The 20,105-nt window shown below is 51.2% G+C and overlaps 1 protein-coding gene across 2 annotated transcripts in view; it reads right to left on the reverse strand.

Moving 5' to 3' along the window:
- CDK18 (cyclin dependent kinase 18) overlaps positions 1-14,846 on the reverse strand; it is a 33,054-nt gene extending 18,208 nt beyond the window's left edge. Inside the window, exons 1-2 of one of the 2 annotated variants that reach the window (XM_030465581.1) lie at positions 14,761-14,784; positions 9,714-9,802 (exon numbers count right to left, since the gene is read on the reverse strand). In XM_030465581.1, coding sequence (XP_030321441.1) covers positions 9,714-9,715 — 2 coding nt within the window. In that variant the 5' untranslated portion in view covers positions 9,716-9,802; positions 14,761-14,784. Of the gene's footprint in view, positions 1-9,713; positions 9,803-14,760 lie in introns of both variants that reach the window. The other variant, XM_030465582.1, reaches the window with a different exon arrangement.
- Between the last annotated feature and the right edge of the window lie 5,259 nt (positions 14,847-20,105).

A 20,105-nucleotide genomic window follows, 5' to 3' on the forward strand; every position in this document is an offset into this window, starting at 1 on the left:
TATTGCTTTTCACTAATATGTGGCTCCATTTTTTCCTTACCATTTTGAAGACTCCTACCCCCATTTCCCAGCTGAAAGGATGGAGGAAATAGTATGATTTTTTCCCCCCCTCTTTTTATCCCCAGAGAGATTAACAGTTGTGTTTACAAGAAAAAAAAAATGAACAGTCCTATTCAGCACCTACAGCTCATGCTTCTAGGCATTAGGTAGCATTGCCTTAGTCCTGGAAGCATCAGAGAACTGCTGAATTCTGCTCCCAGAGCTTTATTTGCTCTGCAAACACAGCTCCCATGCAGCACTGCCTGTGGGGACAGAGCAAAACCAACTACAGATGGAGGCACCAGTTGCATCCTTGCCTCTCCTCGCATCCCAAGGCACGGAGACCGAAGTCAGACCCACCAAAAGCTCACCAGCAGTGCAGCCCATGTGCCAAGCAGCCCTCTCCACCATCCAGCAGCACAGCTCTTTGTTTTGGGCAGCTGATGTGCTCCCTCCCTAGCTCCAGAGCAGAGGAGGGGCAGAGAAAAGTTGTCTGAGCTGCCAAGATTGCTGTGCAGTGATGGGAGAGGTTTCAGCTCCTCCATGGCCCACATTCACATTCCTGTGCAAACAGGAGCTCAGCACAACCCAAATTCCTCCCCTGCTCCCTGGCAGGGCCAGAGCTGGGTGCTAGGGAAGTGCAGAGGGTGTCAGGGGGAGATTTGTGGCTGTTCTGGGGTCTCAGAAGGGAAATGACTGCATGCTGGGGATGGCTCTCACATACACCAGGGTGATGGTGGATTTTTTGCAGCAGCTGAGAATCCTGCCAGGACAAGATTGGAGGGGCAGAGAAGGATTTCAGCTTCTGACCACCAAATGAGTACTTCCCCAGCTGCTCAGCTGTTGGCATGAAATCCTCCCTGGGGTAACAACTCCCTTCACATGACAGATGCTGCAAAGCAGAGTCCAAGTGCCCGGGTGGATCAGCTCAGTTGGACAGAGGATGCTCTGAGCTATAGAAAGGACCAGCAGGGCCAGGGCTGCATCCTGCTCACCCTCTGGGATGGGCAGCCTAGCAGGCAGAGGGGTTTGCAGCAATTTCTCCAAAAAGGGACGGATGAGGGGAAAGAGCAAGGCTACCTCTCCTTCCTCCCTCCACATTTGCCTCCTGCTGCTCAGATGCTGTTCAGGGGTCTGATGTTTCTCTCCTACCCAGGGAGCAAAGCTCCTGCCAGGAGGTCAAGGTCCTGCAGGGATGGGAGTGCAATCAATTCCTCTTAATCTCCAGGAGCCTCCTAGCAAACAGCAAAACCATCATCCCAGGGCAGTGATTGCTCTGGGCATGACTGAAAAGGGAATTTTGGGTCTCCAGGGACTCAGTCCATCCTTGTGTTGCAATTTTTTTTTTTTCTCCTGTACTACTGGCTTCCATGTTTACACCAAATGCAGTGCACTAGGAATGTGCTTACAGCAGCCTGGAGATCTCTGCCCTCCCTTCAGTCCAGAGGAGGCCTGGGAAGAAAAATGATCCTGTAGCAAATGTGTGAGGCTGGCTTTGCACTCTGGCTCTTGACCCTCAAGGCATGCCTCAGTTTCCCCAGCTATAAATCAAGAACAACAACACATCCTTTCTCCTTTCCAGTTTGTTTGTGTGCTCCTTGGTGGTCACCCCCTTGCAGAAGAAGCTTTTGGGGCACCACAGGGTGCTGAGCCCTGATTTGCAGCACTGCAATTACTCCTTGGTAAGTTGGTGAAGGACAACAAGGTGGGGAGAGCACAAGGCAGCTGAAACACAGACAGATCCCTGGGACTCAGACACAGAGAGAGCCTGGGAAGGATGAATCCTACTGAAAGCTTCCTGCAAGCCTGGCCTTTGGAGACTTATAACCTGTATTGGATGCACGGGTGAGAGTGGGAAGCAAAGGAGCTTTGCTGCATTTGTCCCAGTCCTGACAATGAGCCCAGTACCAAGAGCAACACAAAGGAGATTTGTTCTGCCTTTGTGTATTTTGCCTTTCTCTGTGTCCACAGCCCTGTGTGGTGGTGCAGTCAGCAGTTCCCACTTGGCTATTCCCTTCCCAGCTCTTGGTGAGATCAGGGCAGCTCTGAGGAAGGCAGGAAAATGATGGTCATTATTCCAGCAGCCTCCAAACACTGGGCACTTATTCCTCAGCAGATGCTAACCTGAGAAATGTCCAGTGTTTGCCTGGGTCAACAATAGGCTGCTGACAGCCAGTTTGTCCCCAGAAATCCCAGTCACAGGTGGGAGCTCAGTGCTGACATTGTCCAGGAGCTGCCCAGAGGTGGTTTGTGTCCATGCTGCTCTGGTACATCCCTGGGTTTGAAGGGATGAGCAGTCTGGACTCAGAGCCTTTTAGCTCAGCAGATCCCCTGTTCCAGCCCATCCATCACTGCTGCAGCAGAAGGGCAGGCAGTGGGGAATGAGGCTCAGCAGAATTCCAGGACTTTTCCTCCTGGAGCCCAACACAGCTGAGTTTGGCTCAGAAACAGAAGGTCCCTTTGCCCCTTATTTTGCTGGGGCAGCTCTCTAAGATATTGAGACTTCATTTTCAGTCCCTGGGGAGTTCAGGGACTGCACCCCATGGAAGTGATGACCCCAACCCAGGAGACCTGGGCTGTAAAATGATGTTTGGGAGCCAAGAGCTGTGCTGAGCTCCAGACATGCTCCTGGAGGTGCTGCTGATGGGCTGCATGATGTTTACCCATTCTCTACCCTTTTCTGTGACTCACTTTCTCCTTTCCATCCTTTTACTACACCATGGGCACCTCCTTCACAACAAGCATCACACTGTGTGGCTACCACACTCCTAACACAATGAGCAGCTACCACACTATCAACACAATTACTGAAGAGGAACAAACCCAGCAGAAACCAGCCTGGTTCTTGCATTTTATGATACTCAACTGATTATAGACTGACAATTAACTACCACAATCCAACCTGCAGACTGAATCTTCCTCCTAAACTGCAGGGACCTCCCTGCCCTGTCGCCTCCCAGCATCACCTCCCCATTCCTCTCCTGTCACACCTCAAAAGTGTCAGAAGCTCCTGAATATACAGCCACAACCCAGGAAGTGTCCATGGATGCTGCTGAATGGAATACACTCCAGGAAGACAAACCAAGCCTTGTCACCCCCATGCCTGGCAGCTGGGAGAGACAGCGAAGAGGGTGCCAGCTTACAGCTGCCAAAGAAACTCATTCTCAGTAACACAAAGCTTCTTCTTTTCTCTCCCAGGAGTGTTAAATCTGGGGCTGAGGCTGTCAGCACCTGCCTTCCCTTTATTGCTAGATGGGAAGGAGGATCCACATTATGGAGAAGAGCCCTGGGACAGAAGAGACCAAGTCCCCCTGAGCCTATCCCCCAGTGACATCCCCAGCTCCATCCCACTGGATGAAGATCTGAAGATCTGTGCTGTCATCCCCACGCTCACCCAGCACGGAGAACCTACAGTCTGCAGCCTTTTCTTAATTGCTGTTTTCTTTCCTCCCTTTCCTTTTCTTTTTTTTTTTTTTTTTTTTTTTAATTAGAGCTTTCGTTCTTTCCCAAGCCCACGCAGAGCTCCCAGAGCTGCAAGCTTGTCTGTGATTGCCATGCAGACAAGAGCTTGTGGAAAGCCAGGATTCCCATTCCCTGCAGCAGTCAGGAGGAGCCAGGGGAAGTTCTCTCTCCCTCTGTCTCTAGCAGCAAACACTGGAATTTTCCTCCCATCACCCGTTATTTCACCTTCCCACTAAATCCTCTCTTTCTGGCACGTGAGAACCAGGCTGGAAGGAAGGAATCAGTACAAAATGAGGACTGGGGGGGTGGGATTAATACCTGCAGTGTGGAAAGCAGCCACAGAAATCAGCTTTGCCCTGGGGTGTGAGCAGAACTCAGAGGGTATCAGGCTGCTCCAGCTCCCCAGGGACAGCTGAGCAGAGGGATCACACATCCTGCTGCCCAGCTCCCCTTTCCAAAAGCATTCCTAGGGAGGATATTTCAAGGAACAGAAATCACAACCTCTACACCTGATAGGCACAGGGAATTTGTGAAATGCAGCCACCTCTGGCACACAGGGAAGGAGGGGGACAGCAACCAGTGCACAGTGGGAAGGTGCACTGAAGGGAAGGTGAAGAGGAGAAATGAAAGCCTGATCCTCTTGAAAAGTCTTACCAGAGGGACTCTGGTATCAGAAGATGCTTAACAGGACCTAATTTCCCAGAAAAAAAAAAACAAAAACCAGAAAATAATATATATACAGAAGCAGAACATTTATAAGCAGCAGCACAAGCACTCAGAGCTATAAGAGCTCTGCTCTCCACCATATATTTTCTAGGAGAGGTGAACTCCATGGAGCCCAGCTTGCCCTGCTCTGCCCTGATAAACCTCACTCCAAAAGGGGCTGAGGCCCTTGACTGTTATGCTCCACAATCCCTAAATACCTGGTAATGGGTGAAGGAGCTGGAGAAACTGTACAAACAGCTTCATCCAGGATGAAAACTCCTTCCTCCCCCCGCAAGCAACCCCTTGGAGCCAACCCTGTGAATAAACCACCTCCCCACTGCCCTCAGATCTTTCTGCAGCACCAAGAAAAGGAAGGAATGAAAGGGAATGGTGTTCCTGACCTGCTCCCCACTCCCACTGAGTTTCCAGAACCAACTCCAGGCTGGATTCCTCCCCAGGACTGTGCTCTGCAGCACGGGTACCACTGCTGGGCATCAGGCACAGAAAACTCCTTGGAGCACGGTTTCAAATCTGTTTTGTTTAAAGCTCTGGAATGGCCAGGAGCTGGTAAGGTAGTGAGCAAACACTGGGAGTCTCCTTCCCTGCCAAGCATCACATTCATCTGGGATTTAATCTCAAACCAGTTGTGCACCCATCCCGTGTGCACGTGTGTCTGGGTGTTTCTGCCTCTGATGTGAGGGCAGTGCAGCCACACATGATGAGCCAAGTGCTTGAGGAACCAGAGGATTTCAAAGCACAGCACAAACTGTAATTATTTTGGCATCCCTGTCTCCCCCATGATGGGAAGAGGAATGCTGCAGGAGCTTTTATCCATCCCTTCCTGATCAGGATGGCCTTGAGGTGTGCAGGTGGGCATCCCTGGGATCTCCCTGCCTTGGCTTCACTTCCAGAGCCCACACCTCATCTTCACCAGGAGACAGGGGATGACCAGGGACTTCAGCTGCTGTCTGTCACAGCTGGAGGAAAAAAAAAAAACCTCCTGAACCAAGAGGTGGCTGCCAAGGATCCCAGCACTGGTTTGAAGGAGCCAACTTGGCAAGAGCTCCGTGTTGCTGCCTAGGTGCCAGGCTTCCAGATACTCTTGCATCAGCATGAGCAGCCTCCAAGGTTGGTTCTCCCTTGCCCCTGGCCCCTGCACATGAACCATCTTGAAAGCTGACAGAGCTTTGTCTGCCTGGGGGGATGCAGGAGCTGTTGCACTCTTACAGCTGCTCCTCTACTAAAGGATTTCACCTCCTCTCCTCTCCCACGGGCTCTCTCCCCTCTCCCCATTTCAACGTTCAAGTTTTTCTTCATAATCTCAAGGAAGCTGAGAGCCCCTGCCATCACCTTCTCCCCTGCCATCACCTTCTCCAGCTCCTCAGATCTCAGCTCTGATACCACTGCCAATAACCCTGCACATGAAACTTTGCCACTCAGCAAAGAGCCAGTGAAAACCAGACACTGTCTGAGCCTCGTGCAGGGAAGGAATAATGCAGAACCAAACACCAGAAATCGTTTGCACAGTAGCAAATATCTTGGGGAGCAACTGCTGACAGCAAGTGAAATGGATCCTTAAATGTGTCCTTAAATCCTGCTCAACTTAGGCCTTGACAGGCAGAACTGACATTAAATGAGGGGCTCCCCCAGGGGTATAGCAGCTCCTGAGATCTGGAGGTTGCCAACCCAGACTGCAAAAGCCTCCTCAGGAGCTGTCTTGGCCACCAGTTTCCTTAGGAAGAGCTGGGAGTGCAGGAAGACAAAAGGTTGGTTCACTCCATCCCCTTTGCTCCTCATCCTGATGTCCTCAGGTGTGCAGGACAGGGATGTGCTTGGAGCTCATGTCCTACCATGCCTGTGCTGCCTCTCCTCTGCTCAGGAACCTCTCTATCAGGTATTCTGCACCAACAGCACCATTTTCCTTAAATACAAGGATGCTGTGGGATTGCCCAGGAGCCCAGCCCAGGCTCTGTAGGATCTCAGATCTGGTGATGCTGTGCTTGAAATCCTCTGATTCCTCCAAGGAAATCTCTGTCCCTGAGAGGGACATCTCTTGCAGAGCATCCTCAGCTCTGCTCCTGCAGACCCCTGCCTCCCTCATATCCTTATCCCACTGCAGTCAGCACCACCACAACTGCAACATTTTCATGATAAACCACCCAGAGATGCACCTGGATGGGCAGCAGAGATATCCCAGGTGAAACAAGTATAAAAACACTGAGCACGCCTCAGTGCCTCTAAATCTCTGCTCACTTCCCTATGGAGGGCAACATTTCCTGCATGGCTGAGACCTCAGCAATCCCAGATTGTTTAGATAAACCTTGTTCTTTGTTAAACTGTAAATAACATCTGTTTCCCAAGCCAAGCCCCAGCTCACAGCTCAGTGTCCTGAAAGTCACAATGTCAGTCATGGGAATGCCAGACAAAGCAAGTGTACTTTGTGGTTTTCAAAGGAAAGAATTTCTCTCTTTTTTTTTTTTTTTTTTTCCCCCAGGTCACTTGCCCACTTCTCTCATTACTCCCAACCTGCACTTTTATCACAACTCCCATTGCATCCTGGCTGAGCCCCCCCGACAGCTGCCTGCAGTGTCCTTGCCAAGCTGGCTGAGTTTCTGTATGAGCCTGAGAAACTGGGGGGAGATAACAGAACCCAGCAGGAGATAAGCAGAAAGACAGAGAGCAAGGCAGAGCAATCTCTTGGAGGAAAACACATGGATGAGCCCAACCAGTCCTTGGACACTGAGGAAAAGAGTGGTCCTGGGCTGCAGTTTGTGTTGAGCCCATCTGCTGCCCACTGCAGATCTGGAAATCATTTCCAATCTGGCTCCCCCACCCCCCAAATCAAAGCAGAGCCACATTTCCATGTGGGTTTCAGGCCATGAGAGTCAAGGAGACTCAAAGCTCCCTCACCAAGGGAGATGAAAAAGGACAACATCAAGCAGGGCTGCTCAGAGCATCCCTGGGTGTATTCAGTCCCACTGCTCTCCCAAACTGATAAGCTGCATGTTTCGTGGGAAAACTGGAGATAAGGAAGGATTATAGTGCTGAGACCCAAAGAGAGAAGAGATTTGGTTTACACAGCTCAGCTCCAGTGCCCTCCTCTCACTACAGAACCAAATTTTTATCTGGTTTAACACTGGTTGGGTTGCTTGTACCCACTGCCATGAACTGCACTGCTATCATAGTGTGATTAGTTGCACAATTAATTGTTAATAAGAAGGGATTGAAAGGGATTAAGTACTTAAATAGAACACATGCTGCTAATGGTAATTTATAAAAACAGGCCTTTTCCCTCAGATCCTGTGTCATGCTTTCTTGGGATTAAAATGGCTCCATTGGGCTTTTTCTCTGCACCTCCTGCCCAGAGGAAAATCCCATTCCCATCACAGCTCAGCTGAACCCAGGGGCTGGGAGGAATTCAGCACCATGATGGGCACCTCTGCACATCCCAGGGCAGCAAAGGGTGCCAGGAAAACTCCCCCTGCCAGTGCTCTTTGCAGGGGCTTTATTGTTAAAGCAGGGTGGTGGTGGAAGGGATGTGGAGGTGGTACTGGGAGCTGTGTTATGGCAAGAGCAGTTTGGGGACAGAGAGACACTATTTGCATTTTAGTCTTTTGGATGAGATGCAGAACAACCTCTGGGTATGAGTAAAAAGAGCATTAAACCCACTTGTTCTACCTCCTCCTCAGACTCCTGACAGGTAATGTTCCTTCTCTGTCCCCATCCCCAGTTCAGTTCACACTGCAAATGTTGTTTGCAAAAACCCTGGTACTAGGAAGGCTTCCCAGGTGCTGCGAGACCATCCCCAGCCTGGGGACCCTTTCACAGAGCTGAAATTACTCTGAGCCCTCTGTCCAACACAAGAAACACACGGCTCAAAGTCTCCATCCTGAAGCTTCAGGTCCCTGTGTCCCTGTCTCCCTTTGGCTACAGGAGCAGCAGCAGCTCTGGATGCTGGCAATGATTTGGGATGGTCCCAACAGTCCATCCTCTCCCACCTCAGACCCACGTCTGATTTTTCTGCTTTGAACCAAAACCAAGCTGGAAAAAAAAACAAACCCCAACCCCTTGGCTCCCCTGAGCAGGGCAGTCTGAGGCATCCCTTAGAGGTTTCTTGCCTTGACCACACAAGTGAGGTTTGGCCCTGCAGAACTTCCCTGTGCACTGGGGGACTCCCAGTGCATTTCAGGCTCCAGCTCTTCCTCAAAAGAAGAAAAATCTGCCAGCTGATGGGCTGAGGTGTTGTGCAGGTTCTTCCCCTGCTCTGCCTGAGGCTGCTGGGGGTTGATGAGGGCTCTGGGTTGGTCCCATGGACCCCCAGGGAGATGCAGCTCTGCTCAGCACACCTATCCCAAGTGGTCCATGGGGATTGAGTCCCTGGCATCCTGTGAAGGAGGTCCCTGAGCCCCCAGGGTGACAATGCTGTGCCAAACCTGCTCCTGGGATAAAGGGAGGCTTTCAGTCTCCAGGGCTGAAAATTCCCTTCCCCTGGCTCAGGAAACCACCTCAATGCCTTTATTGTAGAGGTAGATGGTGAGGGCTGCAAAAGCTTGCTCCTACATGTGGTCTTCTCCAAGCAGAATGGGGAATGTTGGCAGACCTGTAAAAAAAGGACCTCCTGACAGCCTGGGATGTGGGTGCTCCCTGCTCTGCACTAACACTGCCCTTCAGTCCCCTAATTGCAAACATGAAAAGCAAACAGCACACAGAGGTATCCAGCCACAGGCTGACTCCTCATGGCCCTTCCAGAGCACCATGGGCAGAGCTGGAAGTCACACACAGAACCACCACGGGCAAAATACAGAGAAGAAAAGGCTGGGATTTGTGAGATAGGGCTCCTTCCCAACAGCCTATACTTCCTGTATCATGAGGCACAGTGATTACTCTGCAGTAATTAGTTAATAATTACAAGCTGACCAACCCTCAGGAACATCTGTAGCAGAAGGAGCAATAAATGCTTTGGGCTGAATGCAGATTTTCCTCAGTGCTTCTCCCTTGCACTTAAATCACTGCTCCAATTTCAGGCATGGAGAACAGATGCCAGGAAGGTGATTTTGCCTCCAGCAACACAGGGAGGGTTCCTTGCCTGTCTGTGATCACTGTTCACTCAAGGATAGCCAAGCATGTCACTAATCCCAGCTGCACCTCAGCTAGCTGTGAATTTGGCCATTATCCCCTTTTTACAGGGAAAACAGAAGTGCAGAGAGGGGATGGCACTCACCCAAGGTCACCAGCACTGCCAGGAAAACAATCCAGGAGATCTGGCCCTGGCTCCTACCTCCAACCCACTCTTGGTCAGGCTGTGTAGAGGTGTTTGCTGTCCAGGTTGCCTGTCTCAGGGATGGATCCTGAATTTCTGAAACACCCTCTCTCCTGGGTCACTGGGGATGTTGTTGCCACAGAAATGAGGGATAAGTTCTGTGTTGTCTAGGTGACAGCAGGGATGACACAGGGACATATTAAGAAGACATGCTGCTACAAAATCAGAGAGGATCTGCGACACTCACATCCTTGGCTATTGATGAAATTGTCACAGGCTGTTCTGCTCTGGGTCTCTTGACTTCAGCAGAGCTGCTTTCCACCTCTTGAGCATCATCTGGTGAAGGAAGGCAGAAAGTGGAACTTAACCTATCCACGTGGGCAGGTGCAATAGAAGGATGCATTTTCTGGGTGAAAAGAGATCACTGCAGCTGCTCTTATACTCTTCAAAACACTTTTATATGCTCTTCAAAACTAAAGTCAAAATAAATAAATTTAAAAAAACCCTCTCAAAGCCAAAGTGTTGTTGAAGATCCCTGCAGGTCCCTGGCTGCATCTTTGGGTATCTATAGCTCAGCAATTTGGTCCAGCACAGGCTTGGTGAATAAGCTGCCAGCCTAAGAGGCTTTCCCCCAAATAATTCAAGTCCTGCTTCAAGGCATAAACCCCATCTCCAGGTGATGTTTCATGCTGGAACACAGAAAAATACCAGCACTGACGAATGTATTTACATGGTCCTGTTGACACAAGTGCAGAGTGTTCATAAACCCTGTTAGATTTAGCAACTAAAAAAAACCCCAGCTTCAAGGGTGGGCAGTGACGGGGAGAAGAGAGAGCTGGGAGGGGGGGGAGGGAGCTGCAGCTAAATCTGACTGGAATCCTGACTCATAACCCTGGAGTGACCAGCACATTAACACTTCCCAAATAATAAAATAGACCGAGTAAAAATAAACTCATTAAATCAAAATAGAGAACTAGCAGAAATGATGGAATGTTTGGAATGCTTCTGCTTCCCCCAAAAGGCACATTTTGATTTCTTCAGAGGTTTCAGTGCTCATGGTCAGCTTCAACAGCCTCTCCTTTTTAATTCAGCATTTCAATTAAAAGCCACCAAAACAACAGCAGCACTCCATAAAACTGGTTAGATCCAGCCCTGCACAACAATTCAAAGCCCCTGACCAGGGAAATCTGGGTTGTTTTAAAAGCTGAGGTATTTCAGAGGTAGGGGAAGCAAGGGAGGGAGCAGCAGAGGGTTCATGTAGATGTCTTCAGGAATAAAAACATTACTGCATGGCAGGTCATGAGCACAAACTGAAAGGGAGCCCAGAAGACAAAATTATGTCACCCCAGACCACAGCAGGAGACAGGGCTGCTGGCTCCAGAGCAGCACAAAGCAGCACATCTTGGAGAGAGTGTTTGACCCCAGGTCTGAGATCCAGTGCCATGGGTGATGGCACCTCCCAATGTCAGGAATATGCTGCTTACCTCAGTTAAATGAAGATGAGTGCTTAAGGGTGGCACCAGGGTGACTTGTTTGGGTATAGTGAACAGAATTAAAAAGGAACAAGGTAATTGGATTGAAAGCACCAATAATTGGCAGGGAATTGTCTTCATGATAGCAGCACCCTTCATTTCAGGTGCACACAGAGCTCTGCACTTTTCCCTCCTGTCTCAACCCAAAAAGGTCCTAAAAAACAGAGAGCATCTGTCTATGGAAACAGGAGGTCAAACATCCCTCTGTAGCCCTGTGTGAGCACCTTTAGTCATTTATCCCCCCCAGCACACTAGCAAGGCAAGAACAGTGCCTGATGCAAAGCAGGAGCCCAGAAAAGCCAGGAGCAAACCCAAAAGACCTGGTTCCAACTCTCTGAAGCAAGAGCCCCAAGGCCTGGAGCATCCTCATGCCTCACCAGCTGCATTCCTGCAGGTCTAACTTGAAACTGTGGTGAATTATGCATTCAGCACATGAGTGAGGATTTTAACAGGAGCCCAGCTGCTGCCCAGGTGTGAAAAGCACTGGTCAGGTTGTAAGGAGGGTTGAGTGAGCATGAATGCTGTGCTGCAAACAGGGGGACGTTTCCCAGTGGGAATGCGGCGTGCCCGACCTGCCTGCAAAAATCCTTCCTTAATTGTGGTGGCTTGGAACTCATCCCTGAAACAGTGAGGAAACCCAGAAGGCAAGAGAATACAGATGGCAAGTTGTGATTGGAGATAGAGCAAGAACGAGGCACAAGAAAGGAGAGAGGCAAAGAAAGAATGAGAGAGATGAGAGATTGCAGGGGTGTCAGAAGCACAGAGCAACCTCAGCCACCTCGCTGACTCTGCTCTGTGGCTTGGAAATAATTTCACACCAGGTTCTTTTCCAGCCAGGCTGCCTAGACAGAGATACAAGCTAAGATTGTGAGCACTGAGCAAACAAGCAGATGAGCAACACTGGCTGCAGGCAAAATGCTACCTGAAAAAGAAACCTTCATTAGAAATGTCAAGAGAGAGCAAAAGATGCTCCCTCTGATTACAGATCGACTCTGCAAAGTTAATTGTTCACCAGATTGTAATCTGGGCTTTTGCATCTCCATTAATCAACAGGTTGTTTCCTCTTATCAGTTTCCCCTTTACAAACAGCAGAAGCAAAGTAATTTAGAGAAAAGCAAACCCAGCAGGTCAAACCTCTGCCTGGAGAGAGACTGCAGAAAGCAGCTGAAAGGCCCTTTCTAAATAGAGAAGAACTTTTATTGGTTTTCTACCCATAAAGATGCAAACCAAGACCATCTCATCAACCAGAGCTGAAACCTCTCAGGGTTTCAGTACACTGATTACACAGAGTGAAACTCACTCCAGGATGGATTGGAATCCAAGAGCCCCTGTCCTTTTCCCTGGAGAAGCTTTGCCTCAATTTCCCTGAGCACGGAAGGAGAATTTGGGAGGTTCTTACTGAGTATGAACCCTCCTGGAAACTCTTACTGTTATTTGGACATAACTCCAAATATGTGTCCCAAGTTTTCTGGAGATTCTCAGGCCTCCTGGCCCAAGGCTCAGGGCTGTATGTAAGCCAGAGGAATGTCTCAGGGTTTACAAGGATTCACCAAACTTCATTCCTCTCAGGAAGGCCAGACCAAGGGGATGGTCTCAGTGGAAATGTGGATATTTGAATGCATAGAAGACCTAAGAAATCATGTATATGGGATTCTGTCCCAGCAAGTGGCAGCACAGAGGACAGAGAGAAGGGAGGGATGTTCATGGACTTGGGAGACCAAAATCCAGTTCATGGAGCTATCAGACTCTGGTAGCACTCTGAACAAGCCATTTTGTCTCCACTGTCCTGCATGCAAAATGAAGCTGCCTTCATCTATCTTGTCTAATTACAGTGCCAGCAACAGAAGGCAAAAAAAAAAAACCCAGCCTCCTCCTCCTGCATCCCTGCCCTTGGCACAGCAGGGCTGGACCCCAGCTTAGTGCTGATCAATGAGGCAGCAATGGCAAGAGCTGCAAGCAAAAGGCAGCAGCAAAAGATTTACAGCGGCAAGTTTGGAAACCAGATAAAAGCAGCCAGGCAGGTCAGCTGCATTTCAGTCACCTGTAAGGTACAAAAATGTGACACCATCACTTCAGTCTTTGTCACAGGCTTGGCAGTGAAGTCTGTCTGAAGGGTCCATTCAAGGGACCACAAAGAGTGTCTGTTCAGTGAAAGGGGCCTGCTCAGAGCTGAGACAAGAAGTTCCCTGCTTCCATGCCTATCCCTGCCAGCATCCTGAAGCTCCATACACCTCTGGGAATAAAGCAAGGTCAAGAGTTAACAGATGGGGGAACCCAGACATGTGGAGAAGGTGATGTACTTAGGGTCAGACAGAATCCGTGGTAAGGCCAGGAACAGGGGCAGAAAGAGCCAGGAGAAGGGGCACCAAAACTTGCACAGAAATCTTCTGGCATAAGAAAGGGAGCCTAAAAATCAGCATGCTGTAGGATGGATGTCTCAGACAGAGATGAAGTTTCATGGATGGGGTGGTAGGTGGTGAAGCAGGTGTCCTATTCCTGATCTCATGTCCCATCAATGAATTTGTATCTTCTCCTGGGAGAAAAGGATGCTCTAGACTACAAATGCACTTGGAGATCTCAGGGTGTCACCACTGCTGCATTCCAGCTCACACTAACTGCCCAGTTATCTAATGGCCTGCTGCTTGCACCAAGGGAATATTTTGCAACCATGGGAAATGGTTTTCAGGACCTCTCCACATACAGGGTGACCCTGAGGCCCTGTCAGTGCCTCGTGAGGTGGAAAACAAGACTCTGCTTGCATTTACCACATTTCAGCTCTATGTGTTAGCACATGTTGCAGATCTCCATGCTCCCCATTACCACTGAGGAAGAAATTAATCCTGTTTCCTTGCAGGAAGAGGGTCCTGCCCAAGGCACTTGCCCTTTCACAAATCCCATCTAGAGGCACTAACTCTGTCTGCCACTTGTTCAAAGCTCTTCCCCTCCAGGTGCCTTCTCCAATTCATTTGGGTAATGCAGAACACAAAAAATCCCAATCCCAGACAGGTCAGGCCTTATCCTGATGCTTTCTCCTTGTCAGAGTTTATGCCACCGTTGTGCCCACCAGCCAGCAAACTCATCCCAGTTTGTTTTCATGGAGAAAAGAACCAGTTTATTACAGGTTGATTTTACAGGAGCTACTTCTGGCCCAGCAGATATCAGCTCTCAAGGGGAGAGCTGGCTCTCCCTCCACTGGGGAGCCAGTGAAGACAGGGACAGGCATTTTGGGGGCAAGTTATCCACCCCCTTTGGGAACTTGTCAGAGCAACAGGCGTGCTGGAGAGATGCAGCTGATCCCAACAGCCACAAAAAAAATGCAGTGCAAGGAGAATGCTGCTGGGGCCTCAGCCCGAGCAGAGGAACATGACAGACAGTCCATGGGTGTCAGCACCCCTGGAAACTTTCACACTGGAGACAGAAATATTCCCACAGGTCCTTCACTAAGGGAGCCATGCCAGAGGTACCTACGTATGCTGAAGTCGATAGTGAGTGACGAGAGGACCAGGGCTCCCTAAACCACGTTTTTATACCCAAACACGTGTAGGGATCCACCCGGGAACACACGGGTAAAAATAAATTCTTGCAGCGTTCGGTACAGAGCTGAACCCACCCTCACCGTTTCTCCGACTTCACCCATCCCCTCCCTTGACACTTTCTCCCCACGGTCCCAAAGGCAGCGATAGTCCCCGGTCCCGGTGCGACCCGACAGAAGGGGAGGGCAGGGGGTCCCCGGGCCGCCGCCCTGTTCACCCCGGCACTCACCGAGCAGGTCGCTCTCCCTTCTCCCTTCTCCCTCCTTCCTCCTTCCTTCCCTCCTTCCTTCCTTCCTGCTGCCGCCGCTCCGGGTCCCGGGGAAGAGCAGGGGCGGTGCTCCGGGGCCGGGGAGGGAGCGGGGCCGCACCGGGGCTGCTGCCGGGAACGGAGAGGAACGGGGCCGGGGCCAGAGCAGAAGTGGTATCGGAGCTGGAAAAGGTTGAAAAGGTGCCGAAATCGAAGCGGTGCTGAAGCCCGAGATGTACCGGAGCCGAAGCTGTGCCGGTACCGGAGCAGAAGCGGTGTAGGAGCAGGAGGCGGTGCGGATGCGGCGCGGTGCTGGTGCGGGACCCGGCGTGGAGCTGGCGCTTGGCTCGGTGCGGCTCTGGCTCCTCCCCACCGCAGCTCCGGGATAAGGAGCCCGCTCGGCCCCGAGATTCCCGCAGCTCCGGTGTAAGGAGCCCGCTCGGCCCCGCGGTCCCCGCAGCCGTCCCGGGAGGCTCCGGTGCTGCTGAGGCTGCACGGCGGGGACCGAGCGGCTCCGCGGGTTGGGGAGCTGCGGGCAGATCCCGGGCTCAGCGGAGAATCCCGGGGAGTTTCCTCCTAGAGCTCTTCTTCCTCGTCCTGGAGGCTCTTGCCGGATGCGAGGGCAGCTCTGAAACCGGGACCTGCGCCCCTTGAGCCTCGAAGTCTCAGCCTCTGTCACTCCCGGGGCGGGGGGGGAGTTGTTGGTTTATACGTATTTAGCAGGAGCTTCACCTTCCATTCCCACTATTTATGGTTTTATATTTAGCCAAACATTCTCAGTTTGCCAAAAATAGACTAGCCATGGAAATAAATCAGGCTGTCTGGAGGTGCTAGCATTGTCTGTCTGAAACTAATTAATTTCTTATATCCCCAGCTATATTAGTCCTCACCCTCCCTCTACAGACCTTCCTGTCTGTCAGAAGAGTTTTTGTGATCAGTGAGTGTTATGCCTAAATCTGGGGGATGTGCAGGGAGCTTAACATGGCAGGGGAAGGCTGAGGGATGCCAGGAAGATACCTGGGCAGGGAAGGAACAAAATCATCTGCACAGAGTATGGGAGCAGGAACCTGCAGGACACAGCAGAGCTGGTGAGGAGGAGGAAAGGGGGCACAAGCTCTCTGGAGGGAAATCCCATCCCAGGGAAGCATACAGCATCTTCTCCTTTCCAGGCATCTGAGATTCCACAGGGAAGGCTCTTCAAAAGACACAGATTTTGGCTTCCTTAGTTCTGCTGTTGACAGAACTCCTTTCTCCCTTTTCCTTTCTGAATGTGGGAGGCTCAGAGGACTTGCTGACTTGTTCTTATATTAGAACTACCAAGCTTGCTGGGAAACACTTTGGGGAACAGGGAAGTAGCTCACAGATGGCATTGCAGAAGGATAGAAGCTCGGCCCCCACGGAGGGAAGGGATGTTTTACCAGGCTCCGTTTTGTTTGTTCTCTTCAGCCTGTCCCCTGGCAACACCCAGCCAAGGCCTGAAGCCTGTAATAATGTTTGTCTGCTCTGTAAGGGGGTTAAAACATTTTATACCAGGTCTTCAGTCAACTTATTTAGTAAGCACATGAGCTAAGACTCATGTGAGCACAGAGGGCAGAACCAGCAGGCTCTGAACTGGAACTGCCCATCCAGAAGCAGATGTGGAGTTCAAGCTGGAGACCATTGACCCAGACCTCTGTGACATGGGGCTTGTTTCTCACCTCCATCACGGTGGGGTTTGCATCCTTTGCTGTGCACAGGGAGGAGGAGCAAAGGATAAGAGCCAGAGACACAGTGTACAGACTGGCTCTTGGCTCAAGTGAACAAATGCCCTCCCCTAACCCCTGGTCAATGAGTACCTGGTCATGAGGGCTTCAGAGTCAGTGGCAGGTCCCTCTGGTGTTGGCCATCATGCTCCCTTTATGCCTGCAGAAACCAGCATGTTTTCCCCAGCTCAAAGGTCCAGCAGGCCTGCTCCTGACTCCCATCCTCACCCATCCCTTCTATTTAAAGAGATGTCTCCAGTCTTGGCCACTGCTGCCATTCCCAGCACAGTGCAGCCCTTGGTGTAACAACTGCTGCCAGGTACCCCCTACCACAGCAATGAGCCCACCTGGCACTGCAAGGCTGTGTTAAAACAGCAAAGGAGAGCCCCAGCACAAGCTTTGACTGCTCAAGGTAGAGGAGAAACCCAAACTGGAGATGGAGAGAGAAGCCAGCTCCAAGAGGATGTGCAAAGGGCAAGGATGTTCCAAGTGATTAGCAGGCAGAGGCAGGAGGAGCTGAGTGGCTGTGTCACACAAGCTGCTTATTGGTGTGTGACATTCCTCATAAACAGAAATTACAATAATCAACTTGCTAGGGAAGGGATTGCTGTAAGCCTGACAGAGATGGCTTTGGAAGGAGGATGTGGAGAGCTGCCAGGAGGGAGCCCTGCACTTGCCTGCTCACAGACTGGATGGGAGATGAGCTTTATTAGGGTGTGATGGGTGTTCACCAGCATTTGGGACAAGAACAGAGACTGGTGAGACCCTACCCTGGGCACTGGGGCTGGGTCTGCTCCACCAACAACAGCCCAAAGCAAACTCTCTCTTAATGTGTGCTCTGTGAAGGGCAACCCAGGCTGAGGTCGCTGGTGTTGAACTTGGCACCCAGCACCCCATTCCTCTGCAATCCTGCACAGTGCATTTGCAGGGCAGTGCCTGCAGGGCCTTTGTCCAACCTGCCAACTTCCCAGCTGAGCAGAGGGCAGACATGCTTGCTTTGGGTCATTTTTTTCTGGAATTGCTTTCTGGGGTTGTTTTGTTTTGTTGTTTTTTTTCCTTTTGAATGGCCACAGTGAAATCACACAGCCTCGTGGAGTTCCAGGGGAAATCAGGTGTAAAAATGTGCTCGTAGTTAGGACTATTTAATTAAAAAAAAAAATAAAATTGGTCTGACTGGAAACCTACAAGACTTTGTGTAAGTGATGGTTGTGATCACCTCAGCTTGTGCTGGGGGAGGCTGCTCAACAAATCTATGTCCTCCTCCTCCAGTTAGACAATTCCTAGGGTGGCCTTTGCCTGGTGCCATGTAAACTTCATCTTTTGGAGATTTGCAGGCAGTGCTTCCTCCCCAGGGGCCTGTCTGCTCTCACCTGTCTGCAAACAGCACCTCAGCCCAGCTGCACGTTTGGTTGGGGAGAAGGGGAAGGTGAGAAGGAGGGGAGGCTGTAGAGTCAGGCCCCACAGAGAGGTCCATTCCCTGTCTGCCTGACCCCAAAGGGCCATGGCTGGCTGGGGGATGTGATGCACATAACCCAGAGGAGGGCTCTGGGCTGCTCATCCCATCAGCACAGACCCAGGATTTCCTTCCTCTGGGCAGAAGGCATCCTGGGTTTGGTGTACACCAGGAGTTCATGAACCCTCCTGAAAAGGCACCCCCAGAAACACAGCAGAGATGCTGAGCTGCTTTGCCAGCCCAGGGGCACAAGTACCTCTCTCTGACAGGCTGGAAGCGGCATGCAGGCTGGAGAGATTTTCAGGAGCAGCAGGCATGGCAGCAGCATCCTGAGCAGCATTTTAATCACAGACTCAAGGGCTTTGCTGGGGCTTCTCCTCTCCAGAAACTTCCTTGTCAGCAAAGACCACTGCAGAGATGTCTGAGAGTGGCTGTGGGATGCTGAGGAGTCAGCAAAAGCCTTGGGGAGAGGGGGGAGAGCAGTCCCAGCCCCATGGCTGATCCCAGGGCAAGCACAGGGTGCAAGACTCCTCTGTGCACCCCCTGGCTCTGCAAAGCTGACCAAGGATGGGGCTGCATGGACTGAGAGAGCCCAGGCAGAGTCTGCCTCATAAAAAAATGCCTGCCCCAGGCATGCTCCCTGCATGGCTCCTGGCCAGACACATTAAATCCTCCTGCTTCTCCCGCCCATGGTGAGGCCCCAGCAGGGACACTCCATCCAGCTCTGGGCACCAGCTCAGGGGGAGAGGACACAGAAATTGGCCAGGGCAAGCTAAAGAGGGACAGGAATCCTCAGGAATCTTTTGGCACCCTTAGGAGGAGAGCAAGGCAGCTCAGGGTGTTTATCCTGGAGAGCAAAAATCTGGGCAGAGGAAATATCAGTCTGGAATTGCATGAAAATGGAAGGGAGCAGCATGTCCTCTGTTATAGACCTGCCAAGCATCCTCTGGGGTAAAAACACATAATTTTTGCTGTGAGCTGCTGATCCCCCAGGCTAGGGGGCAGCTCTGCCCCCTTGTACCATTGAATGTACCCCATGCAGAACCCTGCAGAGAGGCAGGAGCTCACCTACAGGCTCTCCAGGCTGGGGGGGCTGGAACCAAAACCTAAGTGGGGGTGGTTTGGATGCAGACAAATGGAGCAAAGATGTCAAAACACACTGAGCAATAAAGCACCAGGCCCAGGAAGAGCAAGTTAAAAAGATTCAGCTACCCAACAGTCTCCACAGAGAGATGTGCAGAGAGGCAATCTGCAGCCCAGGACATGGCAGTCCCAGGAAATATTGGAAGTAGATTAAAGCTGACAGCTGAGGCTGGAGCATTAGGGAAATGGCAGCAACATGAATGGTTTTGACTTCTCGAGGAAATGCAGGTCAGCTCTGGGGGGGTTCACCTGGTTTCATCCTACAGCTCCTCTGGCCTCATTCCCTGCCCCATGGAGCAATTCCTACCCCTCTGGATCCCCAGCAGCTCCCAGCCACGTTTCCTCCACTCCTAACCTCACATGGGCACACATGTGTGCTGCTGCTCCAAGGCAGGCAGCTGCCTGTACGTCTGCAGGGAATATTTTACAGTCACTGCATCCAGACAGCAGTTCCCTTCCCTGCTGCCCTGGCATTCAATAGCAACGCAGGCACCGAGTCATGGAAAGAAAAAATGTGTTCAATGCCTCCCCTGCCCCTGGACACTTCTCCCTTGTGCACAGCCAGGCATGTGGAAATCATTGCCCGGAGACCAGAGTTGCATTTCAGCAACCATCAGAGTGGTTTAGTGTAAAGCTGGCTGCTAAGGCAAGGAAAACTGGAAAATGCGCCCCATGCTTTGCTGCCCAGCTTGGCATGGGAGCATCTGATCATCCTGGGTGCTGGAGAGGCACCCACTGCTGGCTTTGGGAGGGTGACTGCTGCTCTGCAAGGCTCAGTGTCAGGCTGAGACCTTGCCTGGTGCTAAACAAGGGGTGCAGGGGCTGTAGGTCACCCTCATTTAACAACATCCCCCTCCAGGTTACATCTCTGTAGGGCACCTGCAGCTCTGCTGACTCTGAAAGGGTCAAAAAGCGAAACAAAAGAGGTATTGTGTTTCCTGTTTCACAGGGAGGTAAACTGAGGAGCAGGAGAAATGGAGACAGGTTCA

This window comes from Calypte anna, chromosome 26 (genome assembly GCF_003957555.1).
Source record: "Calypte anna isolate BGI_N300 chromosome 26, bCalAnn1_v1.p, whole genome shotgun sequence".
NCBI classification, from domain to species: domain Eukaryota; kingdom Metazoa; phylum Chordata; class Aves; order Apodiformes; family Trochilidae; genus Calypte; species Calypte anna.